A 24,548-nucleotide genomic window follows, 5' to 3' on the forward strand; every position below is an offset into this window, starting at 1 on the left:
ATCAAGTCGCTTCAGCTGATTCAAAATGCTGCAGCTCGTGTACTAACCAGAGTTAGGAAAAGGGACCACATTACTCCTGTTCTGGCTGCCTTACACTGGCTCCCTATAGAACACAGGATAGCATTTAAAATTCTTCTTCTCGCCTACAAAGCCCTTAATGGGCAGGCGCCATCTTACCTTAAAGAACTCATTATACCCTACTGCCTACTAGGGCATTGCGTTCCAAGAATGCAGGGTTGTTGGTTGTTCCTAGAGTCTCTAAAAGTACAATGGGAGCCAGAGCCTTTTCTTATCAAGCTCCACATTTGTGGAATCAGCTTCCAGTTTGTGTTCGGGCGGCAGACACCCTATCCGTTTTTAAGAGTGCGCTTAAGACCTTCCTTTTGATAAAGCTTATAGTTAGGGCTGATTAGATTCAGCCCCTAGTTTTGCTGATATAGGCTTAGTTTGTCGGGGGACATCTTCCTTCTTCCTTCTCTCTGTCTATACCTGTGTACTCTCATGTTCCGATTAACCCAGCTTCCCCACTTTCTTTCTTTTTGGTGTCTATATACGCCGGGATCCGGAGTCATGGATGATCCTGCGGTCCTGTGTCCTGGATCGCGAGCGCTGGATCTTGAGTCGTGGCTGTGGTCCTGGATCATCGGTCCTGATGGATATCCTCGTGGATTCATCTTCCTATTATACACACATGCATTTCCAAACATTTGGACTACCTATGTTGCAAATGTATTATCTTTTCAATTTACACACGGCATCTATTGCACGTCTGTCCGTCCTGGGAGAGGGATCCCTCCTCTGCTGCTCTCCCTGAGGTTTCTCCCATGTTCCCTTTAAACTGAGGGTTTTCTCCGGAAGCTTTTCCTTGTACGATGTGAGGGTCTAAGGACAGAGGGTCTAAGGACAGAGGGTGTCGTATTGTCATACTGATATTCTGTACAAACTGTGAAGACCACTGAGAAAAATGTAACATTTGTGATATTGGGCTATAAATAAACATTGATTGATTTACATAGCCTAACCTTCCTCAGGCAGTGTGTTTGTACAGTGGACAGGAGACCCCCCCTTGATGAGAAAACTCTAAGAAATGATCGAGGAATCCCTCCTGGAGTCATGACGACTAGATCTGAATTATTGTTTTGTATTTGGTGGTTTGTGTTCCAGCATTTGATCAGCAACTCTATATCCACCAGTTAGAGGAAATACAACCAATGTGTTGTGTTATATTAGCTGTACAATTGACCACACATGGTGTTCTTAGCTTCCATACCTCCTGTGTTTTACGAGCGACTTGTCAAGTCTTGGCGAACGGCATAAAACACGATTAAACGTGATAGTATATAAAACCATACTCGTATCTACAACCTATAGAAATGCAACACGGCGTCAGTTTAGACGTAATTCTGTCCTCCTGCTTACCGCATCATTTATGAGAAAACATTTTCATAACAAAAAACATATTCGAGGTGGTTTTAAATAACATATCCGTATTTATTTCTCCAAGTTATGTGTTTGTGTGCCCTGAGGAGTCTCAAGCAGGCGTTTGTTAAATCATTTTAAGATTGGCTTTAATCAATGTTTGAAAATGAATTCTTCATATCTGATAAATGAGAGGTAACGTTTTATTTATGGTATTATTTCCACATATTTCTCTCCATTCTTCCTTCTGCCAACGGGGTCGCAGTTTCTCGTCTCTCCCGTTTGTGTGCTTAGTGCGTACGCATGGGTTAGAGTTTGCGTGGAGGACCGCACGTTTTTCCCGTCAAGTTAGTATTTATAAATCGCAAACATTGCGTAGAAACTGGCGTACGCCATTTTTTGAGCATATATCCCTTTATATTAGCAATTTTGGACTAAAATTAAATCTATTTTAAATAAATCAGGTAAACATTCTATTAATAAAATAAAAACTGCTGCTGATACAATAATTCATGACCCATTATCCATTGCCCAAATATTTAATCAGCATTTCGCTAATGTATGTTCCACACTACTATCTGACTCCTAGTTGACGACTGGTATTTCTAATAGTAACTCATACTGCAACAGTTCTTTTTCTTTTAAGAAGATTCTACCACACGAAGTTCATAATGCTATCACTGAATTAAAAGTGGATGGCAGTACAGGACTCGATGGTATAGAAAACAGGTTCATAAAATTGGCGTCCCGTATTCTCAATGTTCCCACTTGCTGATTTGTTCAACCTGTCTTTCACCTGTGAGTTGCCGACTATTTGGAAATGTGCACGCATCATTCTACTGAATGAAGGTGGCGATTTACTTGATACAAATAATTATAGACCAATCTCTATAATCTGTTCTATTTCCAAAGTTTTGGAGAAAATAATTTATAATCAACTGTCACATTATCTCAATACTTATAATATTTTATCTCCGGTTCAATCTGGCTTCAGGCCTAATCACTCCACAACAACTGCCCTACTTACATTTATGAATGACTAATGCTGCAGATGATGGTGAACTCACAGGTACCATTTTTATTGACTTGACAAAAGCCTTTGATTTCGTTGATCGATATCTGCTCTTGGATAAACTTCACGGCATTGGCCTTTCTATAATACAGTGTTATGGTTTAACTCGTACCTTCACAGTAGAAAGCAATGTGTAGTTGTTAATGGAAAACCAGTCTGACCTGTTGATCCAACAAGGATCAACTCTGGGCCCACTTCTGTTCTCTATTTACATAAATGATTTATCTTCTTGTCTCATTAATTGTTGTACTCACCTTTATGCTGATGACACTGTCATATACATCCAAATTAGATTATTCACAAATTCAGATCTCTCTTCCATCGGATTTTAATATCTTACAGGACTGGCTATCACACAATAAACTACTGCTTAAAAAAAACAAAATCTTATACCATGGTCTTTGGTACCAGGCAGAAGCTCAAATCCAAACCTAATGTAGTAATAACATGTAAGGATGGCACTTCTCTGCATAAAGTTGATAGCTTTAAATATCTTGGTGTATGGCTAGACTCTAAACTTTCATTTAAACTACATATAAATCATGTAATACAAAAAGTCAATTACGGAATCAGTGTTTTACACCGCTCTCGCAATTGTTTTACGCTCAGTGTCCAAAAGAGAATTGCTTCTCAACTTATTCTTCCGATTATGGACTATTGTGATGTTGTCCAAAATGCACATAAATCAGATCTCGCGCCACTCAACATAGCCTACAACAGACTATGCAGATTTGTTCTTGGTTGTCCTTTTCGTACACATCACTGCACAATGTATAACCAACTTAAATGGCCTTCTTTAAAGTAAGGAGACACACGCATTGGCTTCAGCTGATATTTAAATGCATTTATCTTAACTATCCCCCTTATGTAAAGCAGTATTTTGTTAGACATTCTGTTCAGATTTATTTCCCTGTCCCCTCTGCAAAAAAATTGATTGGCAGAAGAGCGTTCATTTTCAAAGCCCCAACAGACTGGAATACTTTACCTGCTGCTATTAGATCTCTTGCATCACTGGGTATGTTTAAACATGCATTATCATCTCACTTTCGACTGGTCTGTACTTGTTATTAATGAAACTGATATTGATTAAACTGATTTGCTCGACTGTCTCAAATTGTAATGATTGTATGCATTGCTTGAATTGTACTTAACAGACTGTATGTGGTTTGTCTTGTGTGTCATGTTTTGCATTTTGTCTTTTTGTTTATGTATGTCTGTAAGTTGTTGCTATTGTCGGGACCCCCTTGAAAACGAGATGGTGCATCTCAGGGGGTTTATCCCAATGAATACACATTTCTATATAAATGAGGCCCCTGGTCAGCATCTGGCCTGAGCTTTCAGACATGTCTTAGGCTGCCATCTAGCGGTGATGTGTGGCATGACACCGTGAAGACTTTTATTTTGAAGTTTGTAACCGGAAGTCCAACTCCCTCCTAGCTGATTGGCATGACAGACTGAGGCATTCGTCCGGAGCAGAGTCAGCCAGCAGGTCTTTTGTCGGTGTGGAATGAGAGGAAGTCGGATGTGTTAACCTGGTAGTCCCCCGGTACACTGCACCCTCTGAGCGGTACTGCCCGACCGGCCCAGCGGCTGCTGTCGCTACCTTACTGGCTAGCTAGCTAGCTAGCTAACCCGCTCACTTCACCAGTTCCAGGCGGTTCAAGGGACGGAGGAAACGGGGCCTCGGGAAAGTACGACTCGGTTTGCAGCTGCCCTGCAGATCCTAACACCCCGGGTTATTTTCCGGAGCTACATCCTGCTGAGATGGGTGAGTAGACGGCTAGCAGCCAGCGCTCTCTGGGCCGAGTTAGCAAACAAGAACAGTCTATTTCATTCAACGACTTCAAAACCGTAAAATGTCTGTTGTTTGAACACACGCAGTATACACGTATAGTTTGTGGGGCACGCTGTGTATCTGTCCATACTGTCACTGTACTACGGTGCTTCCCTTCATAGTGTTCTTCTTCCTTACTCCATCATTAGTCATGTGAAAAGCTGACTGTTGCTAAATGTGTGCACGTACGCGCTCGCGCCTGTCTGCTCAGCTCTCGGGTGGGGTAGCTTCTCCATCCACTCCTCGCTCATAGTGATTATTGTCTTCCTTTAACCACGTTAGCCTCGGAACATGTTATGTGTTCATTTTACAGTCATTCCTCCTCGACGCAGTTCTGCTGCGACTTGAAACGGCCTGGTTACTAAATGAATGAACCCCCTGAAATGGCAGAGCTGGTGGTGCTGTGGAAGAAGGCACTCCTCCATCTCAACAGCTGTTATGCAATAGGAGAGCAGCCCGCGGTGTGTACTGCGCTGCTCTGTGATGTTACCTCATATTCTGGGTACTGATGCTGGACAGTACACGACGTTGATACTTGAAGCCTGTGTAGTATATCTCTGACACATATCATCTCTCCATCTTTCACATCTGTAAACCATGTCCCATATTTACAGTGGTATTTCTGAATGGCATCTCGAGCCAGGTTTATTTGATAGGTTATGAAGTATTTCTAATCCCAGGCTTTTTGATGTTGTCATTTGATAAGGCGTCTATGTGGGGCGTGCAGTGTCAGCTTCTGGAGTTATTAGGGTGCGTTCAGCAGCAAACCCGTTTAGCTGAGATTGGAGGCTGTGAGTAAATGCATCCAAAACAGAGCCAGTGAACCAGCTCCTCGAGGACATATCACACATGCACTGTATTATAGACGCAAGTCTTATAGGCATTTGTCACCTAATATTTAGCTTCGTTTCTGTGAATGGTTAATACCAGTATTGCACATCAAACTGTAAATAAAGTATAAATCAAGTGAAGAGGTATGGAGCAGTCACTTAGTCACTACCATATGATGTAATGAGGAAATAGAACATCTGTTATTCGACTGGTTATAGGAGGAACACGATTGATGACCTCATCGCATGTGATGGATGTGCAGCAGTTATAAATCTTTGATCCTGTGGTTGCTGGCAGCGAGCAGAGTGATGTCGTGAGTCCTCGTCATGGAGTAAACGCAACAAGACTAGGTTGAACTTATATACGGCTCGTCTGCAGAAAGTAAAATGGCTCCTGACGACGTATTTAAGGAAAGATTTGTACGTGCACGACGCAGTTGCCCCAACACATGTGTACCTAAACAACAACTTTGGTCAAATACAGACAACTTTTTATCTAAAAATGAATAAATACTATTGAAGCAGAGAAGAACCTACCGCTGCCGCCTGCATATTAATATCAATATCAAAAGCATTGTCTGGAATGACTAACACCCCCATATGTTTTATATTTCTGTGATGATACTTGATCCTTCCACCTCTTTACTCATTGTTCTGTTGTCAGTGGCAGGGGGTGGATCCTGTTCCCGTGGTCCCACAAGTAGTAACATAATGGACGGCAATATTGATGTTTAAAATGCGTGCTGTGCAGAAAACACTGCACACTGCGATCAGGTTGATTTGGCTCTACTTTTGGGGCTACGTTTCACACCAGTTCTTTCATGGCGTTCTCTGCCCGTGTTCATGAGGTGTTTCTGTTTTCAGACAACCTAAGTGACGCTTTGGAGAAGCTGAAGCTGGCGTCCAAAGACAGCGCCACGGACAGCGTGGACAGCTGTCTGGACTGCCTGCTGAAAGCACTCGCCAACAACCGTGAGTACGGCGCCACCTAATAACCTTTTGGAATGTCTTCTGTCGCCTTTCAGGGCCTGTGCCCACGTCTTCCTCTGGCAGAGCAAAACACTTTTCTCTATGGCAACAATACTTCCACAATGTATTACACTGTCGTATGACAGACTAACACCGCCCCCTCGGATGCTATCTTTTTTTGCTACTATGTATTTATTTGACATAAAATGCTTGCTTTAAAACTTTGTATGATTTAGCTTGTCACCGCTCGATCTGACTGCAGTAGAGCGAGGAAGAAGATCTGATTGACTCACTGGCAGCATGGTCCGCCCGGCCGATTGGTTCTGTCTGTAAAGCACGACTAAACACAAGCTTTTTCTCCAAACGTCTCTGGTGCTTTTCCGATAAGTCCAAATACTTTCAGATTGAAGCAGTCGCAGTGTCGCTGTCCGCACACAGATAACTAAAAAAAGAATCTGTCGCTCAGGGGAAGGTCTCGATGTGGACAGGCCCTTAGTCTATTGTAAACAAAGTGTGTGGTCAGTTTGAAATGGCATTAACCCTTTCTGAATTGTCCTCCTGCAGACACAGAGGCCAGTGTGAAGATCCAGGAGATGGGTGTTCTGACCCTGCTCCCCACCCTGCTGAGCCCCCAGTCCTCCTGCACCCCCAAAGTAGCCAACCTCATAGCTGAGCTGGCCAAAAACGGTGAGGTTCCATTCCCAAGCCCCTCACCCAGGAACACCCTGACTTTCTGTAACATGAACATGTTAAATAATGAGAAAAGATTCTTGCGTTTCTTTCCTTCATGTAATAAAGTGTCCTCGTTCTTCCATCCAGTGAATTAGGGCTTAACCTTAAGATATTTGTATGAAGTGTTCGCTTTAACAGATCCAATTATTAGCCAGACATTTCAAATGTTTTCCTTTTTAAAAATACTTTACTCGCTTTGATTGACATCACATTAATTGGGTTTATTTATATACCTTTTTGAGTTGAGAAATACTTTAAATGACACTTCTTTTGCTTCAGTTGGAAGTGGATATTTTAGATATCGTTTCCTTATTTTCTTTGCTTCTTCGTCTGCATATCCTTGTAAAACAAACGTTGGGCTAGTATATTTCACCCTTTCTTTTGCCCTCACCCGTTCTGCTTTACATGTTCTTCATGAATGTTTTGATGGAAGTGAAGTTAGTGGTTGATATTTTAGAACGTGTCTATGGTTTTAAATTGGAGGAATCAAACGGCAGCATGTGACTAAGCTAGTTGTAGCAGCTCTACATTTCATAGCTTAGTGAGGTTATCGTGTAAAGACTAACACCTTGAATAACCGCAGTATGGGAGAGCTAAATCTTTTCAGAAACCCCTCTGCGTAAGCTCGGCAGAAGCTTTTAAAGTGGAAAAAAGCAGACTCAAATAGAACTTTAGGCGATAAAAGGTTAAGATAATGAATGTTTGTTTTTTAGCAGCTTGCAAACGGCAGCTAATGATCACTCCCCTGCAGTTTGCCAAGCTTGGCAACAGCCCGCTGGCATTTATGTGTCACTGGTTCCGGAAACGTCTGCGAGCAGCCAAGGACTGCTGGGCCGAGTCCCTTTTCGTCTGACAGTTTGAACCAACACGATTGTTTAAAGCTGAACCAGGCGAGGCTTCATGTAAACACCTATCTGACTAATTGGCTGAAACCAGCACCACAGAGATGAATGGTGTCCCATCCCCAGTTCCACCCAGATGATTCAGCATGGTTTCCCAAATGAGCATCCTAGAACAGCATGGTGACTGCGGACACAATGGTGACTGGCTTCATTGGGAACAGTAGACTGTTGTTGTCAGTGAATCAAGTGGTTTCCACCTCATTCCTCCATCACAGATGATCTGAGGGGACTGTGCGGATGCTCGGGTAGATGATACATGTTGATTGGTAGCGGTCCTAATAACCCGCAGCATGTGGGGACTGAGTCAACCTGAACTGCTGTTATTTTGCATCCTATCATTCATGCTAACTATCAAGGCACTTAATAATAGAAGCTATTCTCTTTGTGATTTAACTCTAATTGAAAGTCTAATATCAAGGATGCCGTAGATCTCAGAGAGCCAGTTCTGAAGGTTAGACTGAAGTTATATGGCTTCAACGTCACATATAAATGAGATGTGACATTAAACCTTCAACAGTTCCATTTTTAACGATGATGAACTAACTTGTTACTGATTTGAAATGTTTGATTTCTGAGTCTTCTTCAGATCATAGGGAAGCGTTTGTTTAAAGCACAATGTTAGCTTTTTAATTTGATCAATTCCATTTATGCAAAACAAGGTGGTGTTCAAGTGTGAAAATGATCATTCTGAACAAAACGTGTTATAAACCAGTGTTTTTGCCACAGAGTTTATCCTCGGCAGTAATCCAAAATGCCATTGTCTTTTTATCGAGGGAACCGGGCGAGGGGAATGTCCTGGTTGGTCTAAAAGAACCCTGCATCACTCTATTGTTTGAGTCATGTGATCACTATATGAACACGCCATCATCACAGTTGCAGGAAACATGGGAGTGATCGGGATCCATTTCAGAATCGCTGTCTTTAAGTCCCTCAGAGGGAGATGAACATTGTTACAGGAAAGAGATGTGACCGAGACAAACATAAAAACAGTATTTAGTAAGTGGCATTACACATTTAAAATCAAGTTATTATTACACATTCAAGTATAAAAGGTAAGTTTGAGCATTATAAAGAATTAGAATGTTGACACTATTTACTCCCTTGAGCAAGTTTAACATTCTGACCTGTGACCCCCCCCCCCCCCCCTCAGAATTCATGCGGGGTCCCTGTGTGGAGGCCGGCCTCATCCCTCCTCTGATCCAGCTGCTGACCTCCTCAGACCAGGAGGTGTTACTGCAGACCGGCCGCGCTCTGGGGAACATCTGCTACGACAGCCGTAAGTAGGAGTCTGCTTTCTCCACAGACCCTCACCCCCCACAGACCCTCACCCCCCACAGACCCTCACCCCCCACAGACCCTCACCCCCCACAGACCCTCACCCCCCACAGACCCTCACCCCCCACAGACCCTCACCCCCCACAGACCCTCACCCCCCACAGACCCTCACCCCCCACAGACCCTCATCCCCCCACAGACCCTCACCCCCCACAGACCCTCACCCCCCACAGACCCTCACCCCCCACACAGACCCTCACCCCCCACAGACCCTCACCCCCCCACAGACCCTCACCACCCACAGACCCTCACCCCCCACAGACCCTCATCCTCCACAGACCCTCACCCCCCACAGACCCTCACCCCCCCACAAACCCTCATCACCCTCATCACCCTCACACCCTCATCACCCTCACAGACCCTCATCACCCTCACAGACCCTCATCACCCTCACAGACCCTCATCACCCCTCACAGACCCTCATCACCCTCACAGACCCTCATCACCCTCACAGACCCTCATCACCCTCACAGACCCTCATCACCCCACAGACCCTCATCACCCCACAGACCCTCATCACCCACATACCCTCATCACCCACAGACCCTCATCACCCACAGACCCTCATCACCCACATACCCTCATCACCCACAGACCCTCATCACCCACACAGACCCTCATCACCCACAGACCCTCATCACCCACAGACCCCTCATCACCCACATACCCTCATCACCCACAGACCCTCATCACCCACACAGACCCTCATCACCCACAGACCCTCATCACCCACATACCCTCTCACGGCTAACAGAGAATCAGATGTAAAGATGATTCTGCATTGCACAAAGAGTTCATGTTTAACCATGTGTTTCAGGGATATAGCATGTTGATGAGTTCTTATTAACCAGACTCCCTTTACTGCATTTGCATACAGGGCAGAGAGGTGCTGCCTTGCCGTCTGTACGGAAGAGATTTGAATTATATTGACATTATAGAAAATAGTTTGTTTATTTGGAAACATAGCTACCGTATTACTGGTGTCCATATGAAAATATACAGGGTACAATTAAATAGCAATAACATGCAACTCATACAGACATCATATGAATAGTAATTATTTGAGCGAGTGAATTCTCTCCATACAATACATTGCTTGATATACTATGTATGTTTGTAAGTACGGTAAATGTAGTTTCTTCTATATACTGGCCGATATATAGTATTGCCCTGGGCAATTTGGGATTTGTGATCCTAAAAATAATCTGTTGTGATATACAGTGGGGCAAAAAAGTATTTAGTCAGCCACCAATTGTGCAAGTTCTCCCACTTAAAAAGATGAGGCCTGTAATGTTCATCCTAGGTACACTTCAACTATGAGAGACAGAATGGGGGGAAAGAATCCAGGAAATCACATTGTAGGATTTTTAATGAATTAATTGGTAAATTCCTCGGTAAAATAAGTATTTGGTCTCCTACAAACAAACAAGATGTCTGGCTCTCACAGACCTGTAACTTCTTCTTTAAGAGCCTCCTCTGTCCTCCACTCGTTAACTGTATTAATGGCACCTCTTTTAACTCGTTATCAGCATAAAAGACACCTGTCCACAACCTCAAACAGTCACACTCCAAACTCCACTATGGCCAAGACCAGAGAGCTGTCAAAGGACTCCAGAAACAAAATGGTAGACCTGCACCAGGCTGGGAAGACTGCATCTGCAATAGGTAAGCAGCTTGGTGTGAAGAAATCAACTGTGGGAGCAATTATTAGAAAATGGAAGACATACCAGACCACTGATAATCTCCCTCCATCTGGGGCTCCACGCAAGACCTCACCCCGTGGGGTCAAAATGATCACAAGAACGGTGAGCAAAGATCCCAGACCCACACAGGGGGACCTAGTCCATGACCTGCAGAGAGCTGGGACCAAAATAACACAGGCTACCATCAGTAACACACTACGCCACCAGGGACTCAAATCCTGCAGTGCCAGACGTGTCCCCCTGCTTAAGCCAGTACATGTCCAGGCCCGTCTGAAGTCTGCTAGAGAGCATTTAGATGATCCAGAAGAGGATTGGGAGGATGTCATATGGTCAGATGAAACCAAAATAGAACTTTTTGGTAAAAACTCAACTAGACGTGTTTGGAGGAGAAAGAATGCTGAGTTGCATCCAAAGAACACCTACTGTGAAACATGGGGGTGGAAACATCATGCTTTGGGGCTGTTTCTGCAAAGGGACCAGGACGACTGATCCATGTAAAGGAATGAATGGGGCCATGTATCGTGAGATTTTGAGTGACAACCTCCTTCCATCAGCAAGGGCATTGAAGATGAAACGTGGCTGGGTCTTTCAGCATGACAATGATCCCAAACACACCGCCCGGGCAACGAAGGAGTGGCTTCGTAAGAAGCATTTCAAGGTCCTGGAGTGGCCTAGCCAGTCTCCAGATCTCAACCCCATAGAAAATCTTTGGAGGGAGTTGAAAGTCCGTGTTGCCCAGCGACAGCCCCAAAACATCACTGCTCTAGAGGAGATCTGCATGGAGGAATGGGCCAAAGTACCAGCAACAGTGAACACCTTGTGAAGACTTACAGAACACGTTTGACCTCTGTCATTGCCAACAAAGGGTATATAACAAAGTATTGAGATGAACTTTTGTTATTGACCAAATACTTGTGTGTTTTTCTGGATTTTTTTTTTCTCCTATTGTCTCATAGTTGAGGTATACCTAGGATGAAAATTACAGGCCTCTCATCTTTTTAAGTGGGAGAACATGCACAATTGGTGGCTGACTAAATACTTTTTTGCCCCACTGTATTAGTCGATATTAATTTATCAGCAAAAAAAGCCCTCTAGACTTAAATAAGACTTGGATCCCTTGGATTTAAAAACACAACAACATTTGGGACCAGGAAACACTGAGCAGGATCGGGATCGATGGTTCTTTTTTTACCCAGTTGAAACCTAGTTTGGCTTTTTTGACCGCAATTTATTTTTTACTTATAAACCAACATATATACTGCTAATGTGATAAGCTAACATTAGCTTTGCCACCTGGGAAATACTGTTTTTGAAGGTGATTCCCCAGGGAGAAGGTGGAATTAATAGCTAGATCTGTTCCAACTCGGTTTGAATCGTCCAGACACATGACTTTTATCTGGATTTGGATTAGCTGATTTCAAACAACAGTCCCTCGTCCTTTTACTCCTGTAACAGCTAATACCACAGACAGGCACATCAATCAATCGACAACTTTATTAATCCCGCAAGGGGCAATTGGTTATGAGCAGCAGCTTATGTCATGAACACAGGCAGGAACATACAAGAAGAAAACACACAGATACACCCGGGAGCACAGATGTGGATAATTCCAATTTACACTATAAATAGTTTAAAGCATCACAATAATAAATAAATAAATAATCAAGTTAAAAGCCTTTTCAAGAATTTAAAAGTTTGAGTGCAGAAGGGATGAATGATTTAGAAAAGCGATTAGTCCTTTGATCAGGTAGAGCATATCTACGCCCTGATGTGGCAACAGACGAAATTCATGTGAGAGTTCACGACCTGGAGAGTTCAGAATGCTCTCTGCTTTACGCAGAATCTGTTGGTTACAGAAGGGATTTAAGTCTCTGTTTCACGGCACGCCGGTGATCTTGGAGCAGGTCTTAACGTGCTGTTCAGGCTGTTCCTGTCTTTCAGCGTGAGGCTATGGAACCAGCAGATAAAAGAAAAACAAATAAGGCTCTCAATGAATGCTTGGTAAAAACGACAAAGAATGAAAGGCCTGACAGAGAAAGAGTTCAGTTTGCGAAGAAGGTGCATTCTCTGTTGACCCCGCTTCACAATACACTCAGTATTCACATCAAATTTGAGGTGGTCATCGAAAATGGTGCCCAAGTATGATGTGACAATTTCTACCTTGTCATTGTGTATGATGCACTCCTTAGGAACATCCTTGTGACGTCAATCAATGATCAGTTCCTGGGTTTTAGAGACATTTAAATCCAGAAAACTGTCGTCGCACCAGGAAATGAAATCGGCAAGAGCACCCTCCTGATTCTGAGCCGCTAAGGAGGGACAAGAGGGCGGTGTCTTCAGAGAGTGGAACCAGGTAGCTGTTGTCTTGCATGCGCCTGCATTTATCAGTGTACATTATAAAAAGTAGGGGCGAAAGAACGCATCCTTGAGGCGAGCCCGTGGAAGTGATGACAGAGTCAGAGGCGTCCATTTACAGACACCTTCTGCTCTCTATTTGTTAGAAAGTTTAAAATCCATAAAACAAGTTGATCGGGCAGTTTAAGATGACATAATAGGCTCTCCACCAGGAGGTGCGGCTGCATTGTGTTCAATGACAGATCTAACACCCCATTCTTCAAGTAACTCATTTGCAACCAAAAGGCTTCCATGTATATGCAGTGAACATACAGTTGGTTATTGTTTGTTTGCAATTGGACTAAAGCAGTGTTTCTCAGACTTGTTCATACCAAGGACCACTTAACCAATACAAAAACATTCATGGACCACCTAACTCCACAAACATCCCAAAACAATAGGCCTGCTTACCACTTCAATAGTATATAACAAATGACAGCCTAATAATGACAGCTTAACCTTCTCTATATCGCCTCGTTGAGTTCAAATGCGATTTAAAATGCTCACAGGTTTTACACCTCTTGAAATGAAATGTAGACTACATTTATTACGGAGTTTGTCTGAGCCAACAGACTCTCAGATCGTTGGCTACTGAGAGATATGCAAAATACACCGCATGTAGTACGACACAAACCTCCGCTGTGGATTTTCAAAACAAAATACAGTAAAACTATGGTCGCAGGCCCAAGTTTATCTCTGAGGTCTAAGCCATTTCCACATGTTAGACAATAATCTCTATCTGACTCCTAAATCATTTAAATCTACTTCCAGCATGGGTAATGTTCATAAAAGACATCCATTGTTTGTTTTATGCGCTTCTTGAAATCTAAAAAAAACACATTATTTTTCTAGAACAGATTACAAATCGCCTGAACAAGGTACAAACAAGTGGCAACATGTGTGACGAAGGTGTTGCGCTGGGCTGTATCATGCAATGGAAAGTCAAACTTAAGCTCGCTCCATTGCGGAGATATTCCCGCGAGAGTGCAGAAAACTTAAATGTATTTATTTATTTCAAATGTGAAATTTTACCAATATTCTCACGGAACACCAGTGGTCCGCGGACCACACTTTGAGAAGCACTGGACTAAAGGAAGGGTCTATACAGAAATGTAGTCTTGATTTTGAGAACCAGGTGTTAAAACGGAACCTTTAGCATATTTGTTTGGTGATGAGTAAACTATAAACTGAGGTTTCTCAGTTAATAGTAACATGAAAATGCTACATGTGGCACCTTTTGAGATCCTGCTCTAATAAAAGTCATTAGGGAATGTATCGGCGGAGTATTTGAGTGTTGACCTCAGGCAGGAGCAGTGGTGTTAAAGGTGTCGGCTTTAGAGGCTTCATTCACAGCTGTCAGATGTGGAGCATACTTACTCTCCTGTTGAAAAGCTGGGGATCTTTGGAATCTGGTGGGATGTGACATTTGTTTGAGTGGAGGGGGGTCTCAGTAATCTGGCAGGGTTTTATGATAGACACACTGGGAGAGTGTGGCAAAGCAGCTGCTGGCTCCCTAAGAAACACACGCCATGATGTGGGAGACTTTGCCACATTTGCGTATGTTAAATATATAAAACACAATCTTATGGAATAACGTGATGAAAATAGGTTCAAATGTAGTTCTGTCTTTAAAATGCACTCGTGACACACGGTCACTGCGGAGTAGGAAGAGTTGTTACCCCTCAGGGTCTCACAGTACAGTACATATAAAAAGTATTTATAGACCCTACATTATATGCATATACACACATTAAAGGGGAGTGCGCTAGAATTTGAAAATACACAGCCGGAAAGAGTCTGCCACTTCCTTCAGACTTCCTTACAGAGCCCCTCCTCCAACACGCACACACACATGACCAATGAGGGCACGAGATCAGTTTGTGCACAGATGGAGGCTGACAGGCAGGTAGGACATCCCGTTACTTTAGCCGGGCCGGCTCAGATGATTGGTCGTGCTTTTTACAGCACTACGGCTTCCAGAGATAACGTTTTTTTATGGATGTTTTGTCAAAGCACTTAATGTATTCATTGCTATCGGGATGTTAAGAGCATTCCATGGAATATAACAAGTGTATCTCGAGCCGGTTTCTCAAACTTACCGACCCCACCTTTAACATTTGATGAAACCAAAAAATATCAAAAGAAAAATAATCCTTGTGGAATTATGGATCTATAATGTCATGTTATCATTAGTGTAAAGATACTGAAGGTCAGGGTTTATTTAAATGCCTGAACCCTATCAAGGCCACTCCAGGCAAACAGTGTCACATGACGTTTGGATCGGTTAATGCACATGCACATCTGTGAGAGCGCATTGCTCTGCAGATGTGGACAGTATGGGACTCAACCCTTTCAATTTAAAGGACCACCGGTTCTTCTCCGAGCTTCTTTAGATGTCTGAGACTTCCATCAGACCTCTCCATTCTCCCTCCAGGATATCTTTTTCATTCCTTTGCTGTTTGGATGTAAAGAATGTCCATGTGTTTCGTACAGTGGACAACATACACTTTCTCGCACATTAAGAGGGCTGGGCTGGGAGTACTGTTCAAATTGCAGTACGCAACCCAACGACCATTGGTGAAGCCAATCTAGTTCTTTCCCCCAGCCTTGGATCACTGTTACCCAGCTGGTCCAGAACCAGCACAGATCATCCTGTCCTTTTCATGTTTCATCCTGCCTCCACATGACCCCCAGATACTTGAAATACTTTAATTGGGGCATCAATTTGGGAGTTATCGGAGTACCATTTCCTCAGACTTGAAGGTGTGACCTTCTTCCGAAATGCTTTGCCTTCTAATAGTTTGACCCCAGAGTTCACAGGTTGATAAAGACAGCAAGACTGAACCTGGGGAAAGAAGATGTGCGTAGATATGTTGTGCTAAATTAGAATCCTGTGAGTCTTAGCCTAACCAATGCTGCTGAAGGGTTGATTCTTAACTTCTCCAATTCACTTAAGTATTTGTTTTGTATTTCACAATGAAATCCTTAAACTGCCCTTACATGGACCACAAGTCAGCATCAGCAGCAGCTCCATGTGAATGGAACAGAAACAGAACATAATACGCACTAATCAATATTGCTGATTGTGCTGCTACAAAGGAAAGTAGCCGTGAAACTGAGACGGCTGAAAAGTGACACTCTTCCTTGGACAGCTATTCTACCAAACACAGCCCTCACGGAGAGACAATCGTCTTTACTGTGCATGTGCTTTATTCCTGAAGAAAGAAATGAAAGAGAAACAAAAGGCATTTGTAATGGATATCAAAGGTAAAGTGTACTGGCCTTCAAAGGAGAGCGTCCTGGAAATGGACACGGCACACACAAGCTTGATTGTGCGAAACCTCTCCGCTGTCAATGGCCTGTTTTCGCTTGCTTGTTGTTTTATTTATTTAATTTAAAGGAGTACTTTGATTTTGTGTTTGTGGATTTTTTTGTTCTTGGTTGCAACAAAATATCTAGTAAACTATGAAAGGATATTTTGATTCAGTTGCAACACATACATGATTGAATAAAAGGGAAGAAATATGACCACCAATGCCAACTGTGGCATAACAAAAATGGAATCCTAATTATTTGATCATTTGGGCTACAAGTCTCTCTGAATCCAAACCTGGGATTTGCATTTTGATATGTAGTTGTGGTTATAATGATTTCTTTCACACATATTTCATTCAACATTTTGACTGCTTTATAGCCTTAGTTTGCATTAATTTACATGTTTGTACTGCTTACTTAACATTGCTTTTATATGTGTTTTTCAGGTTGTGGTTTCTTTTGATTTACTTATTTTATCCTTTGTGGTTGATTTGTGTCCTGGCCTCTTTGTTTTGCAGATGAGGGCAGGAGTGCAGTTGACCTGGCAGGAGGGGCTCAGATAGTAGCTGAACACATTAAATCCCTCTACCAAAATACTGAGCCGGAAAATGAGAAGCTCTTGACTGTCTTTTGTGGCATGCTGATGAACTATAGCAATGATAATGGTAATGACCATCGTGCCCCAAGAACAACTGTTAACTAATCTAACTAATCAGCGGATGTTCTCTTTCTTATACACAGACGATGGTACATCTGTTTCTGTCACAAGACAGTAGGGTGAACATGACATGCTTTTCTCTTTTGGACTGACCTCTCTCTTGACCTTTCTACCATGCTGTCTGTTGCCTTTCCAACATCACATCTGAGGTAATCTGCAGTTATTCATATTTGCTGAGTCAGTTTTCATAGAAGCAGTACAGTTTCTGCGTTGTTGTAGACGTTCTGTAGACCCTGCAGGTAGAGCATATTCATTAGCAGGTTCCTGTCCCTGCTTTTAAGCCCTACTAGCAAATGGCTCGAGAAACCATTCTCGTCCCTCAGGGTGATCCAGATGAAAATATGTCAACAGTTATTGACACTCACACTCTGACATTTGGCCCAGCAGCAGACTACAAGATGATTGGCAAAAAAAATGTGTACAGATATTCAGGGTCGGGTTCACACATCATTTATTCTGAGGACTTTTCCTATAGCTGTTATTAAGGTAAAGATGTGTGGTTTAAAAAGCTATCCCTTTTGGATGGATTGACATGAAATTCAGTATTCGGTTATACTTTGGCGCTATGTAGCAAATATAAGGATGCTAGCACACTAAACTAAGGTGGCGATAATGGTAATCTGCTACACATATCGGCATGTTATTTTTGTAATTTTTTTAGCATGTAGACATTAGCATTTAGCACAAATATACGGCAATAAAGTCTCACAGCCTCTATGGCTGTAGATTCTACATTTCTCTTGTTTTCTGATAAACAAATAAGGAACTACATGTTAATCCAATTCAAAATGGTTGGTGGGTTTATCTCTTTTAATTCACTTTGACCAGAGCCAGGCTAGCTAACCTTCCTTTCAGACTTGATGCTAAGCTAGGCTAACTACATCTTGACTCCTGGTCTGTACTGCCCACACCAACAGGATGTAATGTCTGAAAATAAATAACTGAATAGGCTTATTTAACAAGAAGTTGATCTATCCTGTCAGGTAGGGAGTTGGGTAACTTGTGTAAAATGTAAATAAATGAATCAATCTAGTCTTAAACGGGCCTTATCTTTTTAGCATTGTCCAGATTTTCAACAAAATAACCAACATTTTTTAAGAAAAACATAGGGTGAAGTCATTTGATCAAGCTTTTATGTTCCCATGCTCAAAAAGGTTGCAGTTTATCCTACGGTGTACTTTCAGTATGCTTTCTCTTCCATATGTTTCTATCTCCATAATCTATCCAGATTCTTTCTATATACATACTTTACAATGTACAGGATGTACTGTTTCCATCCATGCATCTTCTTTCTGGACTATGCTACAGTTTTCTGTCTTTGTGACAACAAGGCTTGTATACAGGAGCAAGTATTTGATCTGACGGACTCACATCTCCTGCCAAGTTTCTGTTGGCACTGGACAATGGTTGCTTCTATTTGTCCGGGTGATGCTTTGGTGTTGGGTTGCTCTAACAGAATGAATGAGGTTTTGTGGCTTCCAGCAGCTTCTTCCAGCTTCCAGCAGCTTCTTCCAGCTTCCAGCAGCTTCTTCCAGCTTCTAGCTGACTCCTCAAAACTTTCCTAATGTTGAAACAACAACTTCACACTTACTAAATCAAACACTGAATCATCAGCATCCGCTACAAGCAGGAATCTTTTAACTGTTCTTCAATGAGGGCAATGCATTAACAGGAGTGCTAGGATTGAAATATAAATATTTTTTAAGGATTGCAATTGTGTTCAAAGTGGGAATTTTTTTTTTTAAGTTTGAAGATAAAGTTGTCTGTGTGCGTTAGTTACTCTGTAATGGCAACAGTTTTGGCTTAATTTCAGTACTGCAATGGCTAGTTACGAGAAGAGAATATCAACACAAACAAACTTGACTTTCTTTGACTTCTCACCACCTGCCTCCAAATATTCTGTTCTTCCGCTGAAGGGTTAGGTTGCCCTGCTACTATACGTTTTGATTCACATTAATTAAGTAAGGGCCTGATGAGATCTTTTGAGAATTGTTCTTGAGACTTTAACTCAACTTGTTCCTTCCTGTTTTTATGCTCATCCTCCCACTTGTGTCTTTCTCCGCCATTGATTTGTTCACCCTGGTTTCTAATTAAGAAATACATTTTAATACTTATCTTTCCTTTTTTCACATTTCTCCTGAGCTCTCCCCCTTCTTCTCCACTCCCCGTGATGTGTAGAGGGTGTGGCCCAATGACTATTTAATGCAGATATTATGTAGGCACATGCATTCAATTCGAAAATTAAATTCAACGTTTTAAGGGGGAATATAGTCCTGATTGACCCGCACAATCAGTGGCATCATTTACGAAACATTTTATTTTTGCTAACGTAGGCCACCATAAGCCACAAACTAAGTAAAGGCTGAAGGACTTTTAGCAAGCTCATTGAATCGGGAGAGATTTATCTTCTCTTTTTCATAGCATTTATTGAATTAGATGGCATTATGGTGATCACATTTCAGCAATCTCACATTACGATTAGAACACTGGATCGACTGCCTGTCTTCCCTGTCTTTGTTTTTTGCAGATTCCTTACAAGCTCAGCTGATCAATATGGGTGTGATTCCCACTCTGGTGAAGCTGCTAGGCATCCACTCCGACAACGTAGCCCTGACAGAAATGTGTCTAATTGCCTTTGGAAATTTGGCCGAGCTTGGTGAGTATACCTGAATATCTGTTTTAGCTTAATCCAGTATAATTAATGTCTTTAAATATAACGACTGCCAGAATCCACACATTTATAAAGAGGCCCTTTTTATGCTCATTTTCAGGTTTCAGAATGTATTTGGTATCTCTTCTGGAACATGTCTCCATGCTTTAATGTTCTAAGGCTGCGGCCACACGAGGACGAAAACGGCTAAACGCATAGGATTAACGCAAACGCAATCACAAACAAGCTTCCGTCCACACGCTATAGTTATTCGGATAGTGTCTGTCCAACGAGACCGCTCCGTTTAGCTCCAACCGCTGGAGAAGCTGCAGTACATATGCAGGAGCCTGTAGGTGGCGCTGTAACTTCCTCCACAAAAGCAGCGAAGAAGCATGGTTGCCCTTCTGTTTATTCTCCGCGGTGGAGACCGAGGGAACCGGGCAGAGTTTTTCGCCAGTCAAACGTGTATTAAAGTTTAAATCTTCCGGACACAATGATAAAAGTGCCGGTCAAAGGTCTTCTTTGTTATTTATTGAGCTTTAAAACAAATGAATAACGAATCTATATAATATAATAATAAAATACACGGAGCCTCTATTTTTCCTCCCTCTCTTCGGACAGCGTCAGTGTCTGTCTCATGCAGCAGCTGATCCAGTAATGAGTGACCCGGCCGACAGTAAAAATAAACATATTTATAACTAGCTTAGGGAGTTTGAGAGGTAATTAAAATAGCTAAGGGTGATGATCTGACTGAAGTGTGTGTTTTGCTGCAGCGGGAGGAGCTGCAGGTGAGCAGAGCTGCGTGTCTCCGTCCTGTCAGATTAGACTTCACTCGCGTTTAGGTCCATATCGAGAGAAAGATAAATAATCTGAATTCAGGGTGCAGTTTACTTTGACGCGGGGTGAGCAGCAGAGGTGGGGAGAGGCGGGGCTATTGCCTCATCATTATCAGAAAATGATCGTATAGGGCGTACACACGGAGCCGTTGGACCCCCCAGAGCGTTGCGTATGCCATTCTATCCACCTTGGGACCCGTTATCGTTTCCGCAGTCGTTTAGTGCCGTATTCGGTCGTCCTCGTGTGGCCGAACGGTCTATATGACACTAAACAGTGACGCAAACGACCGTTTTCGTCCTCGTGTGGCCGCAGCCTAAAGCTCTTTATTCTTCTCATACGGCCTGTGCTGCAGCACCTCTTTTCACCCTCTGTCTGAAACCAGAGCCCAGTCTGTTCCTATTGGTTAGCTGGCTGGCTCTGTTGTGATTGGTCAACTGCTTAGAGATGTCCCGCTCCTTAGCCTCACGTACATTGTGTTGGAGTGCTAGCCAATAGAAGCGTTAGTGTTACGTAGTGATGTCACTATCTTACAGAAGTAAACAAAGGAGTCCCATGGAAACGTTTCAGGCAGGGGGGGAGTCTGTAGGAGAGAAACTCCCTCTGGAGGGAACACAGGGATGTTTGCAGACCATTTACATGCACTAAAACAGAACGTAAAGGATTTCTCCTCCTCTGACTCTGCTCTGGTGTTTTCAGACTCCAGCAAAGAACAGTTTGCCTCCACCAATATCGCTGAGGAGCTGGTGCGTCTGTTCCAGAAGCAGACGGAACACGAGAAGAAGGAAATGATTTTTGAAGTTCTGGCTCCACTTGCAGAAAACGGTAATGGGATTTTTCTTTGATCTCTTTTTCATTATTAAGTCTTACCGAATGGCGTATCCACTGTACGGTGAAGGGAAGAGATTAAGACATACAATAGAGGGACTGCGGTGCTCTCTCTAGCGTTTAGATTAAAATCATGTCCGCCTACTCCTCAGTAAATTATCCCCTCAGTGTGAGTCATGCTTTCCGGGATGGCTGCTATCTGCACAGTCATGGCAGGCAGCTCCTGCATTGGCTCAGCTGTGTGTGTGTGTGTGTGTGTGTGTGTGTGTGTGTGTGTGTGTGTGTGTGTGTGTGTGTGTGTGTGTGTGTGTGTGTGTGTGTGTGTGTGTGTGTGTGTGTGTGTGTGTGTGTGTGTGTGTGTGTGTGTGTGTGTGTGTGTGTGTGTGTGTGTGTGTGTGTGTGTGTGTGTGTGTGTGTGTGTGTGTGTGTGTGTGTGTGTGTGTGTGTGTGTGTGTGTGTGTGTGTGTGTGTGTGTGTGTGTGTGTGTGTGTGTGTGTGTGTGTGTGTGTGCCTTACTTGCTGTTGTTATCACCATTCCAGGCACACTGGGTGCTCCCACACTGTCAGTCTCCAGGACAACGTCCTACTTAACTCCACTCTAGAGAAAGCTCTCTCTCCATCTGTTTCATTCCGCCGCTCTGCATCCTGTCAGATACAGATAAAGAAATCTAACAGTGACAATTTCTAGATTGTTGTCTTGACTTTTTAGTGCTCAATTGTTTAGGTTTTCACACATTGTCCTAAAATAATTTCCTAACAACTGCAAACTGTAAAAAAGCAGACTATAGGCGCTTTCACACCGGAGTACTTTTCCCAGTATAGTTCCGATAGTTCTTGAAATGTTGTGTTCACACCAAAAAAATCCAGAACTTAGTTCATGAGAACCTTTTCACCCCTTTTTTTGTCCCTGCTAGAGAGCAGGTACTTTCATGGAAGAAAAAGGTTCCCATTTCTGATTGGCTGGCCGGATTGCAAACCAGGCCCCGTAAAACTCGGAAAGGTTTGTGAAGCCGCCATTGTATTTGCTGGCATTATTAGCATTAGCATTAGCCCCGCGCACCAACGCAGAGAGACTAATTTATGGCAACACAAAAGAAAAATGGGAGCGATGGAGATGAGGAGGTGTCGGCGATTTACTCGGAAGGCCAATCCCCAACTCCGGAGACTTCCGGCCGGGGACTTCGGGCGGCAGTATACGCCGTGAAGTTGTTTGCGGCCTGCCAGTAAATCCAAAGAAGAAGAAGTGACGTCAGCGGCTTCATTTGCCTAATCCTCCCTCAGTGACTTATTCCGGTGTGAACGTGATCTTCTCTTCAGTTCATCAGAACTAAAGAGTTCTGATGAACTGCAAAGTACTTGGTGTGAAAGTGCCTATTGATGGGGTTTTTTCTATACTATTTTAGAACTGTTAACTTGCAATCATTACATCTTCAGATTATTTTTCTTAGTCTGCATTACAAGTCCAGGGCTGCCAACATTTGAGTTCAGCTTGGAGTGAGATTTTTTTTTGGTGAACCGAAAAAAGAAACGTTCATGTGTACAGTGTTACAAATGTATTGAACATGTACAAACTAGGGTTTCCCATTAATGTACCGGGCGCTACAGTGGAATACTTACAGTGTACCCGCGACTCTTACAATGAAGGCTTGATAATCAGCTCACAGCATATAAAATGGCATATAGGTGTAAGCAGAGGTAAATTGCTATTTTACAAGTGGGGAGGGGTCCTCACCTCATCTAGGGGGGTCCGAGGGCATGCTCCCCCGGAAAGATTTTTTTTTTTACAATATTGAAGTTAAAAGCATCAACCTGGTGCACTTTGAGAGCAAAATAAACGTATGGATGCATCTCTCAGCACCCATATGAAAGAGAACTGTAAACAGATTTTCTTTTTCTTTATGGATATTTTACAAATCACTCACCTTTTAAACTCTATTCTTGTTTTATAGTCATATAGTATTTCATAACTGTTTTTCATTTATTCTCATAAATGGTGACCAAACCGTTTGAGACCCACTGAGATAACTAGACAGAGAGTCCCTTACCTCACTGAGCTGTAGTTACCTCTCAGTCTGACAGGACAGAGCTCTCCCTCTCCTTGTTTTAGAAACGGCTTTTAATATCCGTTAAGCTAACCAGATGCTAACAACAACAATGCAAATAGTGAGTTTGGTAGAAATATACTGTATAATAGTAAAGTTATTGAAGATGATGCCATATTTATTGAAGATTTTACATTATAAATATTCCCCAAAATTATTCAAAAGCATATTCTTCCAAACTCTCTGCTGTAGTATGACACACAGGAGACTATTGATGTGTGTGGTGAGTTTGGTAGTAAGAAGCTGTGTAATAGAGAACCGCAGTGACGCGTCCTAAAACCCGGAAGTAAACTCCTTCCGGTTCCTTCGTGAAAAACCAATGCAATTTCTCCATAGGATTTTGGAAAATAGCTCGAAATAAGGTCTGTGGTTGACACACATTTAAGAGACGGATCACGTTTTGTTCAGCCGGATAATATCCACATGTCTATCCTACTTTTATAATTTTTTAATCATACATCTAGTCGCCAGAAGGAAAATGCTAACGTTATGCTCTAAACGAACTACAAAAAAGTACAGCAGCTGGGTCGCACAACTTCAACGTCACGCCAACTTTAGATCGTTTCAACTGACTTTCGCGCGCTTGCATATTTTAACAAAGCTTTTCATTTTAGCCACACTGAATTTCACTAGAATTCATGGCTGTGTCAATGACCAGTCTGATATCGTTTTACAAAGATGACAAGAAGAGTGTAGATAGAGGAGAGAACCACTACAAGTCAGTACACGTACAACAGTGCAGCCTCGATGAAGGTGTGCTTACCGGTGTTGTCAGGGCTAGCATGAGGGACATAGAGTAGTGATAGCAAGAGTACCGTTAACCTAGAGTTAATTTATTCACATTAGTGACATTAATTCCCATCAACAAATCCATTTTATGTGTCACATGAACTCTTTATTACAAATATTAC

At 42.7% G+C, this 24,548-nt stretch overlaps 1 protein-coding gene across 2 annotated transcripts in view; it reads left to right on the plus strand.

The window, feature by feature from the left end:
• The first annotated feature begins 3,911 nt into the window (after nt 1-3,911).
• The window catches only part of rap1gds1 (RAP1, GTP-GDP dissociation stimulator 1), a 36,235-nt gene continuing 15,598 nt past the window's right edge, over nt 3,912-24,548 (plus strand). The window contains exons 1-7 of one of the 2 annotated variants that reach the window (XM_034105939.2): nt 3,912-4,259; nt 6,020-6,127; nt 6,689-6,811; nt 8,909-9,034; nt 17,024-17,170; nt 19,751-19,879; nt 21,407-21,532. In XM_034105939.2, the coding sequence (XP_033961830.1) occupies nt 4,256-4,259; nt 6,020-6,127; nt 6,689-6,811; nt 8,909-9,034; nt 17,024-17,170; nt 19,751-19,879; nt 21,407-21,532 (763 nt within the window). In that variant the 5' untranslated portion in view covers nt 3,912-4,255. The remainder of the gene's footprint in view (nt 4,260-6,019; nt 6,128-6,688; nt 6,812-8,908; nt 9,035-17,023; nt 17,171-19,750; nt 19,880-21,406; nt 21,533-24,548) is intronic. The other variant, XM_034105940.2, reaches the window with a different exon arrangement.

Source organism: Pseudochaenichthys georgianus, chromosome 18, assembly GCF_902827115.2.
Source record: "Pseudochaenichthys georgianus chromosome 18, fPseGeo1.2, whole genome shotgun sequence".
NCBI classification, from domain to species: domain Eukaryota; kingdom Metazoa; phylum Chordata; class Actinopteri; order Perciformes; family Channichthyidae; genus Pseudochaenichthys; species Pseudochaenichthys georgianus.